The 14,386-nt window shown below is 34.1% G+C and overlaps 2 protein-coding genes across 3 annotated transcripts; one reads left to right on the top strand and one right to left on the bottom strand.

Moving 5' to 3' along the window:
* The first annotated feature begins 576 nt into the window (after window positions 1-576).
* LOC130459260 (uncharacterized) lies at window positions 577-4,724 on the top strand. Its single transcript, XM_056826512.1, has 3 exons — window positions 577-1,057; window positions 2,361-2,820; window positions 3,450-4,724. Exons 2-3 carry the CDS (start codon window positions 2,373-2,375, stop codon window positions 3,464-3,466), a joined length of 465 nt encoding a protein of 154 aa, XP_056682490.1. The 5' UTR covers window positions 577-1,057; window positions 2,361-2,372; the 3' UTR covers window positions 3,467-4,724.
* Window positions 4,725-7,907: 3,183 nt separating this feature from the next.
* On the bottom strand, window positions 7,908-14,036 carry LOC110793925 (E3 ubiquitin protein ligase DRIP2). Of its 2 annotated transcripts, XM_021998863.2 has the most exons (8): window positions 13,498-14,036; window positions 11,932-12,031; window positions 11,266-11,599; window positions 10,690-10,894; window positions 10,464-10,608; window positions 10,323-10,373; window positions 10,048-10,120; window positions 7,908-9,300 (listed from the first exon to the last, which is right to left on the bottom strand). In XM_021998863.2, the coding sequence occupies exons 1-8, from the start codon at window positions 13,613-13,615 to the stop codon at window positions 9,121-9,123; spliced, it is 1,206 nt and encodes a 401-aa protein (XP_021854555.1). In that variant the 5' UTR covers window positions 13,616-14,036; the 3' UTR covers window positions 7,908-9,120. The 2 variants fall into 2 exon arrangements, with proteins under 2 accessions (XP_021854555.1, XP_021854554.1); XM_021998862.2 differs by having other exon boundaries at window positions 10,464-10,894; window positions 13,498-14,030.
* Between the last annotated feature and the right edge of the window lie 350 nt (window positions 14,037-14,386).

Raw genomic sequence — 14,386 nt, forward strand, 5'->3', positions numbered from 1 at the left:
CGCCCTCTCTCTCATCATCCGTAAGGATTCCTTGCCTGGATCACAGCTCGTGTCTAGCCTAGTTTTCTTTCCTAATAAAAAAAAGTTATTCCTGCTCATTTTTTATATAAATTTACATTTAAGCCTGAACTATAAAACAATCAAAACCCAAACCATGAATTAGTTTTTTTTAATAATTTGTGAATAATTTATTCAAATCTTTAAACTAATTGGGTACCATGAACTGAAATCTTGGAAGTTTGAAAGGGTGCCCTATTGTGCCCACCCTAGTGACTGCTGGTGATTCCAAAACTTTGCTGAGAGTCAATAATGAATGCAAACTTCAAAAATTTTAAACGAGGTCTTTTGGATATACTTTATCCGTTTCGGATTTATTGCACCGTATACTACTTTAGAAAATTTCAAAAATATTGCACCATTTCCTATTTTGGAAACATTTCCTTTGCAAATTTACTTTTTTACCCTTACTAAATACATCTAATATAGCTCTAATACTTCATTTATCCCTAATTAAAATCTAAGTAAACTAAACCCCTTCCACCTAAAAACACACACAAATCATTAATTCATCTAATTTTCAACCACCCTTATTACTTCCACCTTTATGAATTCCCCATCTTCATTAATTCTCTCTCCATCTCACCCTCTATCATATCACTTCCACTCATCTCCCACTCTTCAAAAAAATCGTCACTCTGGATCCTTCCTTCCCTTCTCAAACTGAAAACTCTCCTTCTCTCTCTTGACATTTCTGGATGCTTCCCTTCAGAGACTCAAACCTCTCTCTTCACTCGCCTTCCCTCTTCACTCGTCTTCCCAGGTTTTATTCATTAAAAAAATTAAGCGGGCGAAAATTAGGGGTTATTGAGGTTCGATCTAGTTTATTAAGATTTGAAAAATTAGGGTTCTTGAGGTTCGATCTGGTTTATTGAGGTTCGAAAATTTAGGGTTCTTGAGATTCAATATGGGTTCTTGAGGTGCGAAAATTCTGGGTTCTTGAGGTTCGTTCTGGGTTCTTGAGTTTCAGACCGGTGACCCCTACTTTCTCTCTCCTTAGGTAACCTCTATTTCCTATCTGTAGATCGATTTATTTTTAAATTTTTTCTTTTTTGCGTGGATATATTTTGAAAACTTCAATGCATGTTGCATTTAACATTTTTACTATGAAAAATTGGGGATGATTTTGAGGTTAATCTAGTACATGCATGTATGATCTGTGATGAATTTGGTTAATCTGATGATTTTGGAGATGATTTAGTTACTATCTGATGATTTTGGGTGATCTGAATCTCTATGAAAGTGGGGTAGTTATGGGGCATTATTAAGCATGATGGTCCACCTTGAAGTTTTGTGAAACTGAGGTAACCGGCTTCCCAATACAGATTCACAAGAAAAAGATAAATAAAAGGCTTTAGAAAATTTGATTGAAGGGATAAAAGAGAGGAGAGAGAGAAGGAAACAATAGCTTCAAAAGATAAAATGACACTAACAGTAACCTAAAGAGTACAACGGAGCATGTGTATATAGAAACAATAAATTTGCAGCTAAATAAATTGATGAATATTTGCAATTAGAAAATAAAGATCAATTAATACTCAATAGTCAATATATCAGCGCTTGCTACTCGAAATAGACTTATCATTTAAGGGATCCTAATTTCTGCACAAAGTTCATTTGGGTGGTTCGACAAATTTGCTGCTTGCTTTCTATTGTAAGTTAGCTCTACTTACAACCTTTTCCCAGTGTTGCTCTATTTGGAGGCCTGAGCTCCGTTGAAAATTAATACTTTGGGTAATATGAATAATCTTGATAGAGGACTACAAAAAATATAAGGAAGACCGGCCATGAAATTTTAAAATGTAAGGAATCAGTATAATTTTCTTTTCATAGTAGAGGAACCAGCCATTTGCCTTATTAGTTCTCATTTGATGCACTATTTCGTATAGAATTACTAATTTTTGCAAGTGACACACTTCAAGGATTCTTAGTAGGTAAAGCAATATTTGTGGCCCAGAAACTTTACTGAATATCAACATATTTTATATTTTGGTACACATGGCAAATGGATCAGAAGCATGCAGAAGTCTTGGTAGATAGTCATTCCTTGGTGTGCATTATTAAGCATAAATGCATAATACATTTAAACAAAAAGTGGTGTGCAAAAATTGGTCTAGACCGAAAAATTGGGTGAACTTACCAAGTAATATATATATTTAAAGAGTAGCAACCAACTCTTCTCACTTAACATGTTAGCATCTTTCTAATTAAGAGCATTATTATACAGTGTGTTGTTTAAAATGAATATGTTTTTAGTCTTTAATTTTTTCTTCCCTAAATAATTTTTTTTTATCTTACATCAGATTTGATCTTCAATGAAACGTTTTGAATGTTTCAACTACATAAAATATGAAATGGGTCCCTTAGTTGAAAGTGAGGATGTGGATATGTCAGAGCTTGATGATGAAGAACCTGAGCTTGATGATTATCTGAAAGAGCTTCTTTATAAATATCACAATCCCCGTGAGGCTCCCCTATTTGTTGGTGAGGAGTACGTCCCACACGCTCCCAGTGAGACTCCCCTGTTTGTTGTTGAGGAGACTGCTATACCTGACACGCCAGAAGGGATAGTCTCCTTCAACCCGCATGAGCGTCGACCGGGAGATTTGTCCCGCCATCGTAGAATCAGGCCAAGAGATTATGATGCCTCTTCCGCATCCTCTGATCCTCCATCCTCTAGTGTTGTTCGGGCCCCGTTTTTCCCGCCTAGAAATCATTATATGGTCCAGTTACTATGCCCTGGGATTTTCTGCAATCTTACTAGTAATTCCAGATAAGACACTCTATTACTCTTTATCTCCTTCTGTCAAATTTGTTTGACTAGATGTTGCATATTGTGATTTATCGTGTGAACCTGCTGTAATTTATGATTCAGTTAGTTAGGTTGGGAATTTCGTAATGCACTTTTGAATGGTAAAGTTGTAATTCAGTTATGACGGTGTGTAAGGTATGTTGTAATGAACTATTGGATACAAAGTTGTAATTTACTTATGGTCCATTTATCAATTTTCTGGGGTTTTCCTGGTTGTTTTGATTGTTTTTTGCTTGAGTTTGTGGAATTCTATGGTTTTCTTCCTGGATATTTTTGCTATAGTTGGTGAATTCTGAAACTTTCTATGGTGTGAATCCTGTAATTCAGTTAATGTGTTGAATCTTTTAAAGAGGGTTCATGCTGATTAAATAATGATTAAACTGATTAAATACTTGCTGAATAAATTGATTAAACTAATTAAATACTTGCTGATTAAATAATGATTAAACTGATTAAATGCTTGCCGATTAAATAATCATTAAACATATTAAATACTTGCTGATTAAATAATGATTAAACTGATTACTGTAATGTACTTGAACTTATAAATACGCTGAGCATGTTCTTTTGTTCATTGCAGCACAATCAGTGAGGTAGTGAAGAGACGAGGTATTTATTGTAAACTGCTTATGGTTAAAGGAAGCTCGTGTTTTGGAAAAAAAATAGAGGAAGAGGAGTGACTACTTTCTAGCATTACTGGTTAAAGGAAGCTCGTGTAAAAATCAGCTAAGTAATTTCTTATTTAAACATCATTATTGTACTTCATTTGCTGGTTTGTTGGTTGGTGGTTGTTGGATTTCTTGTTGGTTGTCTGTTGCTGGTTGCCTGTTGTTGTTGGTTGTCTGTTGCTGGTTGCCTGTTCTTGTTGGTTGCCTGTTGCTGGTTGGTTGTGTTGGTTGTCTGTTGTTGTTGGTTGTCTGTTACTGGCCATGGGTTTTGTTGTTGTGATATGGTCCGTCAAGTGATGATCAATTTCATTTTGATACAATATCGGTTAAGTGGTCCATTTGCATGACTCGGGCCATATTCGAGGAATTAATACTCTGTCTATATGCTTTGTATCGTTATGCTCATATGTGCCCTACCTTATGATGTTTATTGAGGGTGAGGATATTATTATGTAAGTTGTTGAGTTTTTCTCAACATAATGGTATTATCAGCCAGCTCAAAATGCCCGTGAACACTTTAAAAAAACAAACCATTCATTCATACTTTCACATTCATGTTTACAAACGGTCTTTCATATTTTCAAAAACTTCAGTGCATTAACAAAATAACTGACTAGCATTTACACCCTCCAAATAAAAAAGTTGTTAAAACTTAAGTAATCTTGAATTTGTCACCCCCAAAAAATTGCAGTTGCGATTTCTCTTTTGCTCTCAAATTGTAATTGTATTCTATTTCTGCTCTCAAAATCAAACTTCTTGTTTTTCTCGATTTCTCTTTTTCTCTCAAAATGTAATTGTATTATATTTCTTCTCTCAAAATCAAACTTCTTATTTTTCTCAGACTTCTTAGACAATTTGAGACATATTGTTTTCAATATTGTGCTCTTGGCTAATATTGACTTTAATATGTCCTTCACTTAGGAACTGCTGAGCTTGAACCCTCGTTTCTGTTGGTACATCAATTTGTACAGGAAGTAGTCCCATTCTTTCTAGCCTTCTCTTTACTTTGTGAGGGTTCTTGTAATTGTTTCCCCCCTTAAATTGAAGTATTTCAAGCATACACTATTGCAAATGCAGCCATGTGTAGTTCAACGATTTTGGGTCAAAAACATTGTATGCATGTTCAACTGATTTTATCAGCTCGGCCACTGATTTTGGAAATTCTTTGTATTGAATGGATTGTATAGCTCTGAAAAAACTTAAATCAAGAACATTCATATCGGGGCTTTGAGCTGACTGATTAATCAGCCTGATGTTGAAACCATCCTTAGTAGCAACTTCTTTAAACAGTGCATCCTCTGCATCAATATTGGGTTTAGCATTATCTTGATGTATCCATATTTCCTTGCATGATCCTAATGGCCACTTTGACCTGATTGTTGGAAGCATTTCATCTATAAGCATTGATCTGATGACAGGTTTGGTGATTGAGTTTAGAGCTTTTGTCTCGATACCTCACAACTCTTTTCTAGTGAAGGTGGGTTTGTAAATTTCCCACCAAAAGGTAAATTTTTAGAATTTTGTTTTAGTGGGAGTTTTAATATTTCAGTTTTTAATTTTGGCGGGGTTTTGAAATTCTGAACATATTTTTAATTTGGGTAATTTCCAGCGTTCTTTTTGGTGGGAAAACTTACTTTTCCAATGAAATGTCACTTTCTTACTTTACATGAATAGTTACAGCATGAATACTGAATAGTAACAACAGTCATCCACTTGCAATCTCCACTTTCTAATTTTGGTTTAAACAACTAAACATATGGGCAATAAAGTAATTTTACACCTCTTTTTCCACTCCAAAAAATTTGGCAAAAAAGGAGATGGTGCAATAAATCCGATCGGAGGAAGTATTATTTATTATCTATTATTTATTACGGATTATTTATTATTTATTGTTTATTATTTATTGTTTATTGTTTATTATTTATTGTTTATTATTTATTATTTATTATTTATTATTTATTATTTATTATTTATTATTTATTATTTATTATTTATTATTTATTATTTATTATTTATTATTTATTATTTATTATTTATTATTTATTATTTATTATTTATTATTTATTATTTATTATTTATTATTTATTATTTATTATTTATTATTTATTATTTATTATTTATTATTTATTATTTATTATTTATTATTTATTATTTATTATTTATTATTTATTATTTATTATTTATTATTTATTATTTATTATTTATTATTTATTATCCATTATTTATTATTTATTATTTATTATTTATTATCCATTATTATTATTCATATATTTTTTTAATAAGTTACAACCAAGTTTGATCTGTTCCAATAAGTTCAACCAAGTACAAATCAGATAAGTTCAGGTCAGATAAATGGAATAGAACGCGCCCTGAGTATATGTTTACCCCTTAAAGAAAAACAAAGAAGGAAGAAGTTAGTAATATTGTATTTGTAACATTATTATATTAAATTGTAACTTTGCTACTTATTCCCAATTTATTCAGAACTCGTAATCCGTAGTAAATAAAAGAAATATATTATTTTTTGATTGAACTTGTGACCAATTCTATATCTTCATCATTCCCTCTTATTCTTGTCCTGTACCAAATGCCAAGTTATGTTACAAAGGTCATTGTTGCACAGTCTTGTCCCCGAGTCATGGGTATCAGTGTATCACCTTCCAATCCTAAATCCTTCTAAAAGTAAGAAGTTTCTTTCGAATAGTTTATTGACTACTTTACTTCTTTAATCTCTACACTTTAAAAAGTGGGAGATTTACTTATAAACAGTTATATTACTAATTGAGTCCCATATTATAAGTCTCATTTAACAGTTGTATATATAAACAATGCTTGGACGTGTGAGACACACAATAGGTGCTAATTTGTAACTTTGCTACTTATTCTCAATTTATTCAGAACTCGTACTCCGTATTAAATACAAGAAATATAATATTTTATAATTGAACTAGTGACCAATTCTATATATTCATCATTCCCTCTTATTCTTGTCCCGTACCAAATGCCTAGTTATGTTACAAAGGTCATTGATGTATAGTCTTGCCCCCCGAGTCATGGGTATCAGTGTATCACCTTCCAATCTTAAACCCTTCTAAAAGCAAGAAGTTTTTTTGGAATAATGAATTGACTACTTTACCTCTTAAATCTCTACACTTTAAAAAGTGAGAGATTTACTGATAAACAGTAATGTTACTAATTGATTCCCACATTATAAGTCTTATTTAACACTTGTATATATAAACAATGCTTGGAAGCGTGAGACACAAAATGTGAGGAGGCAAAATAGGTGCTTGTTGGTATGAACCTTGCAGAGGAGTTTGGATTGTACAAGACTGTCGTGGAAAATAATACCCTATCGCAAAGTGATAAATGTCGCAACTTATGACAAAATAATTTGTGTCGCAACTATTTTTTTTAATTAGATAAAAATATATTATTAGATTCTACTTTCTATTTTTGAATTTATAATTACAAAATATGTGGAAATATATATTTACTATAACTATTATATAAATTATTTCCTTCTTTTTTATGGATTACCTTATTTTAATATTTTCATAGTAAAAATATGACGTTGATAGTAAAAATAATTTGATGAGTCACGGTCTACGTGGCACCCTTGTGGTACCATTCAAAGAGTGACACGTAGGATTACGACACGTGTTATTTGTCGCAACTTGCGGCGTTTATCTTAGCCCTACATTATCAAACCACGATTAAGCCCATTTGTGAGTAAGAACATGGTTTGAGCTCATTCCATATTTTTGTTGGCGATATCATAGTGTTTTAGTGTTTTTTAGTCTATCACTTGGTCTTTTAGTGTACACTATAAATTGTACGTTGATTAATAAGTTCACTTTTGTAGCATGAAAGCATGATAAATTAATAAATACTACTGTTTCATATACTCATAGGGTGCTAGAACATCATCGGTGCCAAATTTGAAAATTCCACCCACATTGCGCGCAACCATCTACTAGTCCTTTAAAAACATCAAAATTCTCTTAACAATAGTGTATTGACGGATTTTCCCTCACACGCTCTAATTACAACTAAGCCATTTGTTTAGATACTTCTCTTGCTACTTTTGTTTAGTCACCTATTTTTTCCTACCCTCCCACTCTCCCAATAGTAAGTTTTCCCTCTACTTATAAAGTAGACAAATTTGTCTCCTCAAATGCTATAATTTTCAAATGAATGATAATATCACCAATTTCACACACAAAAATAGGCCGTTCATTCATTTTGCAAATGCCATATAAATATTATCAACAAATCAAAACAATAATCCAATAATCACCAAAACAATTAAACTAATCTAAGTCCTACTGGCAAGAAGATACCATCGACAATGCCAAGGAACACAAAAATCCAACAAACGACGCAAACAATAAATCAGGGTTAAAAGGTTGAATATACAACTGAAAAGTCCATATAAAACATTTATGAGCTCATACGTATTAACTATTACTTTTCTCGGCTAAGTCGAATATGAAATGGGTCATTTATTGAATATTATATACTTTCAAGCTCATACTAATGGTAGATGGACTCCAAATAACTCCAAAATTAATTAAACTGTTTAGGAATAGGGGCAACAATTATATTTTAATTTAGGGGGGAAAGCTCAAGAGAAAAAACCCGATGTCGGAGGATGTGATTCGCATCTTGCCGTTGTCGCCGTTGCTCAACTCGATATTCGAGTCTGCTGGAAATCGATCAGGGGCTTGCCGTTGCGGCGTTGGTGGAGAAGTAGTGAGTGGATTTACCAGATACTTTAAGAATATGATGTTTGGTGAGGAGGAAGCGCGCATGTAGAAGATTCTGAATGAGGGTTTGGGTTGGAGAGTTTAGATATGCTGTTTGTCTTTTTTCTTATAAACCTAAGGTTGGTTGATTGTGCTATACTCCGTAAATTCATAAAGGTAATTCAGTGCTAATATTAAGATGGTAATGCTTGTACCTACTTGACAAAAAGCCGAATGAAATTGTGTTTTAAGATTGCACTATATTTTTGAACAAAAAATTACTACCTTTAAAAACCGCACGCGATAAAGAAACACTAGTATTACCAAGGTAGCAAACATGGACAATAGCAGAATTCTTATGCAACGTCATTTTGAAAAGTCAATGACTTTGACTTGCATTGGCACATGAATTTAGGAGAATGGAACAAATAGTATTACCAACCCAAGCTAATCAAGTATTTTATCTATAAGACTATAACAAAAGAAAGAAAAGGATCAACTACAATAAGGATCTACTTATAGTACTCTCGTGGCTTATTCGCACCAAAAAAAAAATTATAAATAAATAAGGATTGACTGTGGTTTATCATCTTCTATACCATCTAAAAAGAACTGATATCCGACCTCATTTACACGGGTAGGTTGCAAACTTGCAATGCGCAAACAACCATTCTGTAGTTGTATAATAAGATTAAACTGTAAACACTTATAATAACCTCATCTCAGTGATACACTCTCGAGAAAAAAGTTCCTGCATACTAATATTGATCTAAACACTATGTTTAGCTAGAGAAGATGATAAATGGGAAAATCTAAAGCCTTCATTATTGCAGCCTCAAGAGGTTGGGACTTCAACCTTCCGCCCATATGAAAGGACCATCACAAACTCCTTGGCAGAGTCCCCGACAGAAGTCTGTATCTTCTTTTCGGACGATGAAGTGCTAAGCCACGCATCTAAAAGGCTGCTTAGTTGCAAGTGAGGCAGCACCGGTTGTCCTTGGCACAATATTTGGACCTGCATTGTATATTCTTAAAATCTTAAATATAAACATTCAGAGATTTCTAGAAATTGTACAACATCAACAATTTGCAGCATGTTTTCCTTCCTAAAGTTAAGAAAATGGTGACTTTGATATACATCATGACACGACACAGACTGGAAATGGAAAGACAGCCCAAAAGGACAAAATATTACACTTCAAAGAAAATTTACTAGCTAAAATAAAGGACATCCAAGAACTCTTCAAGTACCTTCCTTCCAAATAACTCCAGGATCGAACATCAAAACTACTCCGACCGCATGTATAAACTAAAAAGGCCACTTGCAACCTAAAGATGACTCCTATACCTCATTTGCCACTCTCTCCAAGGGTATGAATAAATAGGCAAAGGAAAAACAGGCAAATAAATATGGAGTACACATTTAAGGATTTAAGACATCTACGGCAAGTACCAGCTTTTAAGTATGTACTACTGCTCTTGTGATCCATGTCTGTTCCTATATGGTCGTGCTAAAAGGAAGTTACCGATGAGTATTGGTGATATTGTTGACATCGACTTTCAAGGAGCTTCCATAATGCATTTTATACTTTTACAAGAAAATCACATTTCATGGGTGTTACAGTTTGGTCCTTTCTCTATAAGAGCTACCTCTTAGAAAAAGGTTTTGTTGAAAAAACCAGACATTGAATAAACGTGATAGCAGTGGATTAGGATTTGTTCACAGGTAACGAGTAATGAAATGGATTGATTTAGAACTCACTTCTGCCTCATTTGTGAGATCAAGTTTCTTGACAATGTATTTCTGAATAGACGAGACAGGCATGTTTCCATCCCTGCAGACAGAACCAGTAACCAAATATAGAAATAAGTAACCAAATATAGTCAGTTATCTGTAGCTTTCAACACAGTACAATAAGATCCTTTTATCAGAAAATCATCATTACATGATGATGGGATACCCTTATTGCTTGTATTTTAAAGAAGAAAAAAGGAAAGGGAGAGTTAAGGCTAATAGCTGAGAATTTATAAACTCACTTTACTCTCAAAAAAGCTGCAGATATTTGTGGCAAGGGATCACCTCCTTCCCTGAACCATTTAATTTAAAATTCAAGGTAAGGAGATAAAAAATAAATTTTTAAAAAAACTTCAAATGAAGCCAAATGTTTGTTCACTTACTGTTCCTCAGACGCAATCAATGAAAACCAGATTGGACCTTCTTTCCAATTTCGACTAGTCTCATTGATCACGACTTGTGGACTGCTTGGTTCTGCAGATGACCGGTTTCTATTGGATGGGCGCAGCCTCTTACGTTTTCCCGGTCCTGCGACAGTTGGAAAGGAACTTTTGTCATCTTGGACTTCATCTCTATGTCCATTCTCCTCGGTTCTGGTCTTATTCATACCTATATCGGTATCTCCAGAACAAGATGCGTCTGCTTTAACATGAGAAGACCCTTGCAAATTAGACTTCGAAAACTTGCTTCTGTTTGCAGCCTCAACAAGTGTATTTAAGGGCTTCCACAAATCAACTTTTCCTTCCCGTCCTTCATTGCTATTCTCCAAGTGTTCACCACGAATCTGATCATTGGAAGATTTGGCAGAAGAACTCTGCAGATAGCAGGAAAACCGATATATTAGCTTACAAACTTTAAGACCTTGAAAAGTACTTCATATTTGCCAAGTTATTCAAACTGTATTTTACACCTCAAGTACACACATGGATACTCGACAGTCGACACTCTGACATGGGTATAAACACCGAAAATTTCATTTATGTGCACAAATTGCTGAAACTAACACATCCGACAATTCTGCTGAGTCTATAGTAACACATGAAATTTTACATATTATTAGTACTCTCTACGTCCCACATTGTTTACAAGCTTCAGCTTTAAAAATTGTGAAGCACAACTTTGTGGGGGACAGAGGGAGCATGATTCTTTTCTCGGAATAAAGGGACAGGTTTCTATGATATTCACCTGCTTCTTATTTTGTATGATTTTATTCAGAGTCTCAGGTGAGCTTGATCCATCAAGGTGATCTTCAATGGAATCCTCGTCTTTCTTAGGTGTTTCTTCGTTAGCAGAACTTGCACCCCTTGAAGCAGAACCTTTTCTTACACCAGCTCTTGTCCTTCTACCAGTGACACCAGCCTGCATGGATACTCTAGGTGTGTTCACCACTAAAGATGACAGTGATCTTTCCTTTCTCTTAGCTGGTGGAGAAGCTGAAAGGGGAATTTCAGGTGCCTCGACTTTTCTTCCGGTTATAGGAAAAATCTTGGCCATGATATCTTGCAGATTGTGGTCTGGCCTGTATCACACCAAAGGTGAACATGAGTATGCCTAAACGAATAACACAAACATGTGCTCTAAGATCGATACAAAGGCAGAGATATTAATAGTTCAATTATAGGCCATTTGGCACAAACAGGTAACCGATGTCAGTCAGGGAAACACAGATTAATGAGTAATTCAGTAGACTACACTAGCTTTTTTCAATATGGTGATTATCATATAACAGATTATTCGGACACCATCTGAATAATTGATCAAGGTTAGTCACCTGCCATGAGATTTCACTTTACAGGCTTCAGATACCAAACAATGAGGGCAAGCAAAAGGCAAGAGAGAGACAAGGCATACCTGAGTTTTTCCTCTGGAACAATTCCCAGGTTAATGTCACAAACCGGACAGTAATCAACATCCTCATCTGAAAGCCTTTTATAAATGCACTTCCTGCAAACTGGAAATGTTCATATTTATAATGCATCAGAATTTAACAGATGAGTCAAAATCATCTCATTCATCTAAACCCATAATATTACTCAGTATCATTCATCACTCTCCGAATTGATGCAGTTTTGAGTAACTCATGCACATTGTACCCTAATTTAGAATTTCATGCCATAAATATAGACACAATTTCTTTCGGAGCCAAAGAAGAGAATATGAAACAGCTCATATACAAAACCGAAAGACTAGGGGGTACACATGACAGCAAAATATACTTTCTACATAGCAATGTAATATGACTCAGAGCAAAATTTTGATCCTCAGGAGTATAACAACCACACAGAAACACATGATCAATGACGCCATTGAACACGTGTGTGCCTAGTTAAGAAAATTTCGTAAACAGCCAGTGATCTTAAGCTATAGATTAATCAAATAAACCATCTAACAGGGTTTATATGCAGAAATAGGCAACAAAGATGTCAAACTGTCAAATAGATAGGATCATAAAAACTGTACTTGATAACCAGTACAAGCAAATCTAAGACAGCAAAAATCTCGACTACACATAATAAGAGATCAACTTTTGATCCGCCTACGACTTACAGGCCTTCACATCCATACAACAGAAAGCTCATTTACGTAAACCAACCAACACGAAAATGAGGTAAGCTTCTCCATTTTAAACCAACAAGACACTGTCATCACTGAAGCTCACAAGTCACAACAAACTCGAAGAATGATCACAAAATAGACCGATGCATAAATAAACCCCAACAACATTTAGTGAAAACTTTCCAAGAACCGCTTTAATCCGTGAGCTACAATCAAATAAATGACACAAACAACTGCTTCTCAATTCAGAAACAGTTATTAGCTACCAAAACCGGGAAATTTATCGAAATCCAACAGAAATTACATGAGCATGACTCATACACTCTAACAGAAATTGCATACTTTACACATATGATAAGAATTCGATAACTCACACACTCAATTCCAAACTACAGCGTAGACCAAATAAAGACGGTATTGACTTTATTAACAAAGACATCAATCGTAAAGAACACACAAAATCAAACATCGATCACTTACGTATGTCAGCAACATGAACAAATTACAAATCATGCGAAAAAAACAGTTTGCATGATTATTACAGATTCAAGTTCACGTAAAGAATTCACACTACTTTACGTCCAAATTGAAGGAGAAAAAACACAACCCCAGATCAGATTACTCATGAATTCACAATTAAACCCCGAAATCACAAGAATGCAATGTGATTAACCCAATTCGTCGAAAACCCGATAACTCGGAAAAAAACCAAATTGAATTGGGACAAATTAGAGCACACCCAGTTCATATTAAACGACAATTAAACAAACCCAATATTGCAAAATCGAAATACATTGGAATAAAAAGTAATAGTAATAGTAATACTAAGTGAAGTATAATTATAATTATTGTTAAACTTACATGTATGGAGGCAAAGGGAGATGGTGGTGGCCTCTCTGAGAAGCTGGTTGCAGAGAGGGCATGTCATGCATGCCTCTAGTTTCTCTCTCCTCACCTTCACCACTAGCTGAGTCGACATGGCTGCTTTCTCCCTCTCTATTAACTTTCTCCGTCCTAAGTTTCTCTCTAGAATTTGTTGCAGAATGGAGGGTGAGTACTGAAATTGAGACGTGCAAAATGGGAAAGAAAGCGAAACGGATCTGGGGAGATTAATTGGGGGGAATAATTTGGATGGAATTTTCAGGGTAGATTTTGATTTTATGCGTGTTGTTTTTCCATTGAATTTATGGGAGGAGATTTATAATTTTATACTACGTTGGGTTTTTTTCTTTATAATTTATGATTTTGGTTTTTGGACAGACACAGAGAGAGACGACTGGGTTTCGGTTACTGAAAGAATCATGAATGATGGATGTGATTATGTGAATAATTTTTTTTTTTGGTGGAAATAAAAATACAAGTTTTTTCTTTTTTTTTAATAGGGAAATAAAAATACAAGTAATTACAGTAAATATTAAAAACGTTTTAATTTTGTTAATGTAACAACTAACAACAATTTGTGGGTCGTTAGTTGGCCTAAAGTGTGGACAATGGGCACATTCACACGTAGCTAATTATGGCAACAATAATAATATATGGTGTTATTATTATTGTATAAATTAGATACAGTGAAACTCCGTGAATTGGAGTGTTGTTAATTGTTATAAATTAAATCTATCTAGTGGGTTACAACTTACAACATTAGTCCTAATTGAATTAGGAAATCTAATGCGATTAAAATTCTATTATATATAAAATATCCTAAAAGATTGTATTTCTATCACACCCGCAGTCATAGGGGGAGTAGGTC

This window comes from Spinacia oleracea, chromosome 4 (assembly GCF_020520425.1).
Source record: "Spinacia oleracea cultivar Varoflay chromosome 4, BTI_SOV_V1, whole genome shotgun sequence".
Taxonomy (NCBI): domain Eukaryota; kingdom Viridiplantae; phylum Streptophyta; class Magnoliopsida; order Caryophyllales; family Amaranthaceae; genus Spinacia; species Spinacia oleracea.